Source organism: Cynoglossus semilaevis, chromosome 4 (genome assembly GCF_000523025.1).
Source record: "Cynoglossus semilaevis isolate Cse_v1.0 chromosome 4, Cse_v1.0, whole genome shotgun sequence".
NCBI classification, from domain to species: Eukaryota; Metazoa; Chordata; class Actinopteri; order Pleuronectiformes; family Cynoglossidae; genus Cynoglossus; species Cynoglossus semilaevis.
Window position 1 is genome coordinate 1,011,865 of NC_024310.1, and position 10,370 is coordinate 1,022,234.

The 10,370-nt window shown below is 42.7% G+C and overlaps 2 protein-coding genes across 2 annotated transcripts in view; both read left to right on the forward strand.

Annotated features, from left to right (window-relative positions):
- The window catches only part of brwd1 (bromodomain and WD repeat domain containing 1), a 20,085-nt gene extending 12,268 nt beyond the window's left edge, over positions 1-7,817 (forward strand). Inside the window, exons 24-44 of the mRNA XM_008308464.3 lie at positions 73-310; positions 401-517; positions 668-775; positions 852-976; positions 1,087-1,169; positions 1,251-1,362; positions 1,475-1,536; positions 1,641-1,796; positions 1,965-2,085; positions 2,183-2,308; positions 2,401-2,467; positions 2,630-2,680; positions 2,800-2,925; positions 3,058-3,210; positions 3,303-3,463; positions 3,569-3,732; positions 4,050-4,175; positions 4,264-4,437; positions 4,520-4,837; positions 4,986-5,138; positions 5,268-7,817. Coding sequence (XP_008306686.1) covers positions 73-310; positions 401-517; positions 668-775; positions 852-976; positions 1,087-1,169; positions 1,251-1,362; positions 1,475-1,536; positions 1,641-1,796; positions 1,965-2,085; positions 2,183-2,308; positions 2,401-2,467; positions 2,630-2,680; positions 2,800-2,925; positions 3,058-3,210; positions 3,303-3,463; positions 3,569-3,732; positions 4,050-4,175; positions 4,264-4,437; positions 4,520-4,837; positions 4,986-5,138; positions 5,268-6,694 — 4,168 coding nt within the window. The 3' untranslated portion in view covers positions 6,695-7,817. The remainder of the gene's footprint in view (positions 1-72; positions 311-400; positions 518-667; positions 776-851; positions 977-1,086; positions 1,170-1,250; positions 1,363-1,474; positions 1,537-1,640; positions 1,797-1,964; positions 2,086-2,182; positions 2,309-2,400; positions 2,468-2,629; positions 2,681-2,799; positions 2,926-3,057; positions 3,211-3,302; positions 3,464-3,568; positions 3,733-4,049; positions 4,176-4,263; positions 4,438-4,519; positions 4,838-4,985; positions 5,139-5,267) is intronic.
- Positions 7,818-8,016: 199 nt separating this feature from the next.
- The window catches only part of LOC103377613 (mitochondrial intermediate peptidase), a 20,153-nt gene continuing 17,799 nt past the window's right edge, over positions 8,017-10,370 (forward strand). Inside the window, exons 1-6 of the mRNA XM_025055198.1 lie at positions 8,017-8,604; positions 9,037-9,210; positions 9,314-9,402; positions 9,563-9,649; positions 9,763-9,826; positions 10,007-10,189. Of these exons, the coding sequence (XP_024910966.1) occupies positions 8,455-8,604; positions 9,037-9,210; positions 9,314-9,402; positions 9,563-9,649; positions 9,763-9,826; positions 10,007-10,189 (747 nt within the window). The 5' untranslated portion in view covers positions 8,017-8,454. The remainder of the gene's footprint in view (positions 8,605-9,036; positions 9,211-9,313; positions 9,403-9,562; positions 9,650-9,762; positions 9,827-10,006; positions 10,190-10,370) is intronic.

The following is a 10,370-nucleotide window of genomic DNA, read 5'->3' on the forward strand; positions in this document are numbered from 1 at the left end:
TTGGTTCAGATTGTTGTTGTTGTTGTTGTTTTTTTTTTTAACCTTTTGTCTTAAATGTCTGTGATGAAACAGCCACACGTCCAGCGAGTACTCTGACTGGACGGCAGACGCCGGCATCAACCTTCAGCCCTCCACGCCCTTGTCGTCAAGGAAGAAACGAGTGCAGCGCCGACTGAGCACCACTGAGGAGGAGGAAGAGGAGAACGAGGAAGAGGAGGACAAGCAGCACCACCAGCAGAGTGACGAGGAGGAAAAACCTGTGAAGAAATCCAAGGGGAAGTCCAAGAAGGAGAAGAACAAGTCTCCCCGGGTGAGATGTGGCTCAGAGGGACGTTTTTTTCTCTTCTGTCTCTGTGACAAACTTTATCTCATGTTCTGTTTCTGTCATGGTGAAAATCAGCGTCCAAAGGCCCGGCCGTCCATCAACAGGGAAGTGTCCAACGAGTTCAGACCCTCACCGTGGATCACTGATGTCATCCCCAGGAAATCTCCCTTCGTTCCTCAAATGGGTGATGAGGTAAAAAAAAAATTGAAATATGTTTTTAGAGAAGAGTTGTATAGTTTTACAGATGTCACTTCTTAAACAGTTGGTTTGATCAGTCCATGAGAAAAAAAAATGGACTGTTTGTGTTTTCACTGTCAGACTTATTTCTGTGTGTGTGGTCAGGTGATCTACTTTCGTCAGGGACACGAGGCCTACGTGGACGCAGTCAGTCGAAATGATCTGTATCCCATCAACTTAGACAAACAGCCCTGGAAGAAAACAGAACTGAGGGTAAGATGAGTTCAACTTCATCCTCACACTTTTGGGTCTCAGGGGTTAATAACCTGACCCACCTGTGAACTTCTAGGACCAAGAGTTTGTGAAGATCACAGGGATCAAATATGAAGTCTGCCCCCCCACTCTGTGCTGTCTGAAACTCACTCTGATTGACCACGGCACCAGGAAAATAACCGACAAGTCCTTTTCTGTCAAGTAAGCAGCTCACTGGTGGTTTATCACATTTACAGTTTCACTGAAAGCTCTTTATATTGATATATATATTTAAAAAAAAAGGATAATAAAAAATGTGATGTGTTCCACAGGTATCACGACATGCCAGATGTTATCGATTTCCTGGTGTTGAGACAGAGTTATGACGAAGCTCTTCGTAGAAACTGGCAACCAAGTAGGTTTTTACACAATTAGAAAAGTCTGTATTTCCACAGATGATTCTGCCGTTATATTTGGATGTTTTCCCTTGGTCTAGATGACAGGTTTCGCTCGGTCATTGACGACGCCTGGTGGTTTGGGACCATCGTCTGTCAGGAGCCGTACCAGCTGGAATATCCTGACAGTCTGTTCCAGTGTTTTAAAGTCAGGTGAGAGAAAACACACACCATCTGTGACAACACACACGCAGTCACATGAGTAAATGTTCTGTATGAAGTCAACATGTTGACCAACCTAACACCAGCTTTTGTAAACCACCAGGTGGGACAACGGGGAAACAGAGAAACTGAGTCCCTGGGACATGGAGCCTATTCCAGATGATGGTATTTGGTTTCATTCTTTATTCACTGACAAACAACATCAGACTGAACTCAGTGGAGACACTGACACACAAGTGTGACTGACACGAACCCTCTCTCCCGTGCAGCCGAGCAGCCGGAGACAGAAGGGGGCGGTATACCGGTGACGGCAGAGGAGATGAGTGAGCTGATGTACAAACCTGTGTCAGGAGAGTGGGGAGAGAGGAGCAGGGACGAGGAGTGTGAACGCATCATGTCTGGCATCGACCAGCTCATCACCGTCGGTGGGTCCACACACACACACACACACACACATCTGTCCTTTTAAAGTTGTGTTTCTGTGTTCGGTTCTTTTTCAAGATGAAATATAATCCTTTAACATGATGTGATTTCAGTCAATTTCATCTGAATTTGGTAACAGTTAACGTTAACTGTCTCATATTTTTTGACAGAAATTGCTGCTCCATTCTCTGGTCCCGTGGACCTGGTCCAGTATCCCACCTACTGCACTGTCATCGCCTATCCCACCGACCTGGGAACCATCAAACTGCGACTCTTGCACAGATTCTACAGGTGAGAATCTGGCCTTTTTTTTTTTTTTTTTCCTTTTCCTTTTCTCTTCTTTACTACAGGAAGTCTGACTTTCTGATTAACCCTTGATCCTCCACAGACGCCTCTCAGCATTAATTTGGGATGCCAGATATATTGCACATAACGCCCGTACGTTCAATGAGCCGAGGAGCAAGATCGCCCACTCTGCAAAGATCATCACCAACGTTCTGCAGAAATTCGTCAAGTAAGTTAGAAAAAGGCGTCGGTCTTTGTCTTCCAGTTTCACATCATCGCAGCATAAACAAAAAAAAAATCCCACGTTTGTTATTTTCTCAGTAATCCAAGCTGCACAGATATCATGGAGATTTATAACGCGGTGGAAGAGATGGATGATGATGAAGAGGTGGGTTTTTATTAGTCAACTCACCGTGTCGTCCTGTTTATCTGAAGTTTTTATGATTAATTAATGATGAAGGAAACATTTCATTCATTCATTTTTTTTGTTATTACATGTTTTTTTTTCTACTGTATTAAATAAAAAATCCTCACTTTTAATCCTGACCAGGATGAAGACACTGAAGCACCAGGAACCTCAGCCGGGCAACGGTTGCGGCAGGTAAACAAAACGTTCAAGTCAAATGTATTTATTTTTGGAGAGTGTCACTGATCCAGTAGAAGCAGAGCATCCTGGGTGATCGTGACAAAAGATTTTGTTCTCTCCTCGTGACGTGGCAGCGTTCTGTAGAGGTGCTGCCAGACAGAGACGCCTGGAAGGAAAAGTGCAAGAATCTGCTGAACTACATCTTTGAGTGCGAGGACTCCGAGCCCTTCAGACAACCTGTGGACCCTCAGAACTATCCAGTGAGTCATCACCGCACGCCAAGGCTCGGCTTACGACACATCAGCTAACGCCGAACATTAGCATTGGGTGTTTCTGATGGTGCTGATTAAAAATGAAGTCTAACGTGCTTTTTTTTGTGTCTCTGCGCCAAGGACTATCATGACATCATCCACACGCCCATGGACTTTGGCTCAGTGAAAAGAACCCTGGAGGAAGACCACTACGAAAACCCCATAGAACTTTGCAAAGATGCTCGTCTGATATTTGCCAATGCTAAAGCCTATACACCCAATAAACGCTCCAAGGTGGGTGGGGTGTAGTCTCAGACGTCTGAAGGGTAGATTGAAAAACTACATTTTAATTCCTGACATTTTTTTTTCCTTCATTCCTGTTGTAGATTTACAGCATGACACTGCGTCTTTCTGCCTTCTTCGAGGAGAAATTCAGAACAATCATATCCGAGTACAAAACTGCTGTGAAGAGCAGTGACAGGCTGCGCCGCAGTCAGAGATTCAGGAAGAAACTACAGCAGCAGGATCAGCCCACTGCCACAACACGGTCCGTACTCCTGTAATTCTTTCATTGTACACTAGGTGTACAATGACATTACAAGTAATCTCTTATATTTAAAACATCTCTTATACTTAAAAAAAATGTTTGCAGCCAAAAGAAGGCTGCAGTCAAAACTCAGGAAAAAGTGGAGGTGATCTCAGTGACCAAATCTACCTCAGCCAAAGTGTCTGCTCCTGAACGAGCCAGGAGGAGTCGGAGCAGCAGCTCAGGTCACAGCTCCTCAGAGGACGAGTCCAAAGCTGCTTCTACATCAGGTAAAAAAAAAAAAAAAAAGGGGCCGATGGTCTTCATATGACGTGTATGTTCTAGAGGAAAAAGTGTCAAACATTTCAAATTCAGATATACATACATAATCTGCCATTAAGAATGAAGTATAAACTTGAGTTGTTTCTGTGTTTTCTTCAGTGTGTGTAAATGACAGATGGTACGTTTTTTGTGACGTCCATGTAAAACTGATCTGTTTGGCCATGTTCAATTATCAATAATTCTTAGATAGTTCATGAAAAATACCCATGGACACGATATCCATGGTAACGGCTGACTTGACACTTCCATGTGTGTTTTCATCCAGAGTCTGAGAGCGAGAGTGAGCGAAGTGAATCAGACGAGGAGAAACAACAAAGTTCCTCGAAACACCATCAAAGTAGACAAAAGTCACGAGTGACCAGAAGCAAATGTGCCAAGAAAAGGAGAAAAGGTTGGTTTCATTTGATGGAGAATCTCCGATGAACTGATTTTTAAATTGTGTCAGATGCCTAAAAAGTTAAAGTTTTTTTTATTGTCAGTTCCAGAGAGCGATAGTGAAGAAGAGGCGGAGGATGAAGAGCTTGACAGTGAAGGTGAGGAGAGCGAGGATGGAGAAGTGTCCTCCTTGTCCTCAGGGCCCAGCCGCAGGAGTGAGAAGAGGAGGAGTAACTGGTCGACCAGGAACAGTGTGGCTGCAGACAGGAAGAAGACGGGTAAACACAGTTTAATGATTTAAACCCTTTCATGTTTGTGTCAAATCCCCAGCGGGTTGGTCACTTCACCGTCTGTTTTCAGAGAGCAGAGTGGAGATGAACGGTCACAGCAGCCGGTCGTCTCGCAGGGAGAGACGTAAACGGTGGGACACTGACAGACCGACGTCCCAGGGCTCGGACCGGGGGGAGGGCGAAGTCAACGGCCGCGGGTCACTCAAGAGAAAGACGGCCAGGGCCGCTGTAGACAGGATCAAACTCCTCGAAGTGTCGGACGACGACGACGAAGAAAAAGTGGAGGCAGTGCCAAAAAGGACCAGTAGTCGACAGGCGGCGCGAGCTGGCAAACGCAGCGCTGTGATCCAGAGTAGCTCTGATTCTGACGGAGAGAATTCATCACAGGGTGAGCAGAAACGATCACACATTTCTATTTCACAAACATCATAATCTCTGATAAAAAACATTTTAGTCACTAGGCAGCCCAACTACAAAAGTACATGAAGCAAAAAATAGGTTTTTATGATCTTTTCTTCTTTTTTTCTGCAATACAGAACCACAAATTACAAAGAAATCGGACCACTCAAAGGATGAGGAAGATGAGAGTGACACTGATGCGTCATCGTCGTCCCAGAATCGTCAGGGTAAAAACAACACGTCCAACAAACTAGGGACACCAAAGAAAGCTGCTGCCACAAAGGGAAATGGTCAGCACTGTTTTTATTTGTTTGTTAATGATTTAACGTTAATTTCTTTGACTCTGAGAAAATGTTATGTTGATCTAACGTTGCTAATTTCTTTGACTCTGAGAAAATGTTATCATCTCTTCATCATTGCAGAAACTCAGTCCCACGTAAATGGACATGGTGCAAAACACAGGACTGGCAGCAGCTCTGACCAGGAGGAAAGTGTGGACGAGAGCTCTGCAGAAGCTGGAGAACAAGTTTCTCAGAAACGTTCAAGAAGCACAGTAACTACATCAGCCAGGAGTAAAAGGATCACAAGTGATGAAGATGATGAGGAGGAGGAGGAAGAGGAGGACAGTGAACCCAGGACTACAAGAGAGAAATCTCCTTTGAACTCTGATGAAGAGGACAAAGACGAAGGTTTTCAGAAACCCTATCACAATGGGAAAAAGGTGGACAAAAGCACCGTGAAAAACTCTAACAAAAAAAGCAAAGCTTCTCCGTCAAAAAGCCAAGATACACAAAAATCTGCCTCAAATAAAAAACTCAATGGTGCAGAATCAGATGAACGTTGTGATTCTCCACGGAGACCACGGAGTCGACAGAGAAGGAACGTAAGAGATGAAGAATCGGATCAGGAAAGCCATCACTCCAGAGAAGAATTCAGGTCGACACGAAACAGGATCCAATCCAAAAGGACTCGTGGAGAGTCTTCTACCTCTGAGAGTTCTGAGCAGGTATACAAACCCAAGAGTAAGTCTCGGAGGAAACGTTCCACCGGTTCATCAGAGGAGGAGTCGGATGATTCGGACTACGCCTCGAGTAAAAGGCGAAATCTGCGAACGCTTCCAAAAAAGAAATATATCAGCGACAATTCTCTCTCAGAGGAAGACTCTGCTTCTGTCAGTCTGAACAAACAGAGGAATAACAACAAAACAGCCAGAGTTTCAAGGTCAGACAGAAGCAGCAGACCTTCTCCTGCTGAGACCAGTAATCACCTGCAGTCTTCCAAGAGAAAACGCATTTACAACTCTGACTCCGACAATGGGGTAGAGGAAGGAAAGAGGAAGAAGACGACAACGGTGTCATCAAACAGTAAAAACACAAGCTCACCGAAAGTTCCCCAAAAAGAGTCTAAACGTGGGGGCGCTAAAAGCATTAAGAAGAACGACACTTCCCAGTCTGATTCTGAGGAGCAGGACAAAGATGTCAGTTTTTCAAAAAGAGGGAAAAACGCAAGGCAGCCAAAACACAAACAGAAGGAGAAACGCAGCAGTACCAGCAGTGACAGCAGTTCTGACTCAGACAGCGAGAAGTCGTCGTCAGCCTCTGCCAGCTCAGGGTCCCACAGCAGTCCAAAGAGGAGAAGTCACAGAAAGTCTGGCATCGGCCAAAGGACTTCCAGTCATCAGCTCAGGCAGCGCCGCAAGCACTCTGCCTCAGACGAGGAGGAAGAGGAGGAGGAGGAGGACGGGGGGAAAGACAGCGACGAATCTTACAGCAAATCCCGGCGAAAGACACGTGTGAACACCCGGAACCGGGGGAAGCGTACGGTGAACTATCAGTACAGCGAATGAAGGACGTAGCTGCTTTGGGACAGTAACTGGAGATCTTAATGACAGTCAGTAGCCATGTTATGGTAGTAGCACTGGAGTCCTCGAGAGTAAATGCTGTGAATCTGTTTCATTCAGGGATATTTATATTTTCTATGAAAAAAAAAAAGAATTATGTTTATAGATAAAATACACATTCAAGCATTTGAACCTGGCTTTCACAAATGCAGATGCAGAGCAGGACACCACAGCCCACACTGCTTATTGTGATTTGGCCAGCAGAGGAGCCGATTGTGGGGGGGCAGTGGGGTGGGGTGGGGTCTTTGTCAGCTTGGGTGCTATCTAATATACCTCTGTTTAATCAAGCATATTGCTGGCTTGCACTAAGATACACTGTAATGAGGTATTTCTTTCATACACTAGATTTTGCATTAGAAACTCAGGGGTCAAATAAGTTTACTGTAGTCTCAGACATGCAGTTTTGTTTTTGTGTTTTTTCTTTTCTTTTTTCTTTTCCTTTTTGATCCAAGAGGAGAAACAGACTTGACTGCAGCACTCCTTTTCTAAACCCACCCACACATACAGCTCAACTGTATTGTTCTGATATGAGCCAAATGAACCTGTATGTTTATTTCCAACCCCCATTTGTTTCATCTTTTCATTGGTTTTGTGTTTTCTAGCAATTAGTTGTAAATATTTAATTGGATTAAATTGAAAGGCCTGATTTGTCAGTAGCAATGCATTATTTAAATATAAGGTTTTTTTTGGTTTTTTTTCTTTAACTTTGACTGCATTGTCTTGCCATATGTCACAAATTGGTACCTGTTTTGCCCAGTACACATAACCAAGAGTATTGGCTGCAAAATGCTGTGATTTCTCATATTGGGAAGACGTTATTGTCCTGTTTCCTATTTTTCAGTATTAATTTTTTTTTTCCAGAGTTGTCTTAAACGTATTGCCAGTCTTTATGGTTTAGTTTTGTTGATGGGGAGGTTTCCAAATAGTTGCTTTATGACGTTTTGCAAAATGTTTTTCATACTACACCTTTAATAAACAGAATTGGCAGAAAATCTATCAACAAATGTGGTTGTGGAGTGAAGTGGATGACTAACAGCACCTATCAATAAAGTCACAATTTCAAGTTGTATTGTGTGGAGTTTGATATCACATAATACAACATTTTGGATTTTTTTTTATTTTTTATTTAAATGTTTTATTAATTTATTTTATTATTATTATTTGATAATTGGCAATCCTTTTTGCACTTGTTATTTTAAATCGTTTAACTTGGATTTTTCCTAGGTTGCCCCTTTTATGTGACGTCACTAAAAGGATGTAGTATCCGTACTGTGCAGCACTTTCGACATACCTAGATTTCTTGAAATTACAAACGGAACACTTTTAAACATACTCACGGTCACACCGAATTCTTAACCAACATTGGGACCGTAATTCATTATTATTTTTATTTTTGCTCTATTTCAGATGTACATTATTTATGAGGACGTTCTTGACGAAAGTACCGCCTGCACAAGACGCACAGATTTACTTGAACGGCTAGCCGGTGAGCTAACATGTGAGCGATGTGTTTACTCCTGTAAACATGTACACGGCGTTCGTGCCGAGTTAACAACTTGTCTTTAACTTTCAACCTGTTGTTTGTTTAAAAACATTCATTCGACAGGTACGTCCCCAACTTCCTGCTAAGTGTTGAAGGTAATGTGTAGCATGCCCTCCGTTAGCCTCTGGAAGCTGCATTAAGAAGCCAACAGACTGAGGACAACATGTCACCCTGGACATGGAGGCTGTTTCACCTAGTGAAACACAGAAGTTTGTGGATGAGGGTCCGCAGAAATGTCACCACTTGGTCTTCCGTGGGGACTGCTTTCAACGCCAAACCTGCCAAGAGACTGGACATGTTCGAGAAGAGCGTGGTATGTACTCGACACAAGTGTGTCCTTTCACTGCTTAAGTACATATAGCTTATAGATAGACATTCGTTTATACGTAATAATATTTCAACGTTTAATGTTTCATTCAAAATAGTAATATGTTTTTATTGTTTCACAGTGGGTGTGTCGATATCAGTTTATGAACTGTTGGTTTTCTTCAAAGCTCGTGATGTAAACACTAGTTAAAAAACAGCACTATGTTTAACCCCATCTGTAAGAAATATTTTCTTACATTAACTTATTAAAAGGGTAATGTTGAAATTCCGATGAAGATAAAGTAAGAGCCAGTTACCTTTCAATGTGACAGTATCAAGACTTTTGCGGTTCGACTTTATTGTTTTGTAATAAACTCTGGAAAAGTATATTTTTTCTTCTTCTTCTTCCCTTCCTTAACATGTGACCTGTGACCCACAGGGCCTGTTTGGAGTACCAGAGCTGAGCTGTCCTTCTGGGTTTCAGGCGGCCACAAAGGCTGCTTTAAAAAACACTGAGCTCCTGGTCCACAAAGCTTGTTCCTGTCCACCAGGTGCTGAGACTGTGGAGTCTTTTGACCAACTGTCTGATGGTTTGTGTAAAGTTGCAGACCTGGTGAGTCGCACACTTCTGCCGTTTGAACAGAATATACTCCTTAATAATAATAATGTATTTAACTCAGTTGTTATTAACGTGTTGTCTCTTCTTTATTTTCCAGGCTGACTTTGTCAAAGTAGCTCATCCTGATCCAGCTTTTAGAGAAGCTGCAGAAAGAACCTGTATAGAGATTGGCACAGTCGTGGAAAAGTAAGAGGCAACACATTTGTATCGACTTTTTTTTAAAGGTCATCAATAGGGATGTAGTGATGAACACGTGTTGTCAACACTTCTTATATCTTCTTTTTGGTTATTTTCGAGACGCATTCTGACAAATGTTGATGATTCTGTGGGAAACTGTGGGTTTCAGGCTGAACACCAATGTTGAGCTGTGTAAAAGTCTGAAGGAATTGCTGGACAACCCAGAAATTGTTGCTCAGCTGGATCCTGACACAAGGTCAGTCTCCTATGATTGGGTTGATTATCACTTTTTATTAAAAAACAAAACAAAAAAAACCCTTTTACTTGGTCATAATTGTAACATGTTGTGATGTATCGTTCCCTCCTCAGACGTGTAGCGGAGTTGTTCATGTTTGACTTTGAGATCAGCGGAATTCACCTGGAAGACAAACTGGTGAGTTAAATCATTTCACCATCATCTTTCTTTTTAAACAATCGCAAAATAAAACCGTGCACACATTGAAAGCATCAGCACACGAATGTCAAATTCTCCTGGTCCCACACCTGGTATTTTTTAAGACAACACAACTGCCTGGTAACAGAATTTTGTTGTTGTTGTTTTTTTTCCCGGCAGAGAAAAGAAGCTGTTGAGCTGCACGTGAAGCTGTTGGACCTCAGCAATGAGTTTCTGGTCGGGTCCCACATGCCCAACAGAATAGCCAGGTCTGTGATACCTGAACATCTGCACGTGCACTTTGCAAGTGAGGGCAGCTTCATCCAAGTCGGCGGATTTCACGCAGATACTCCTGATGACTTGGTATGTCCCATAATGCATCTGGGATCACAAACTGTATGCAATTGTTTCACGCCATATATATATATTTATATACAGTATATATATAAATAAATGCTTTTGATGTAAACTAGTAATAAGTGAATTATTTATTCTTTACACATAAGACTGAGGAATCGAGATATGAAAACTCCCTCCTCATGGG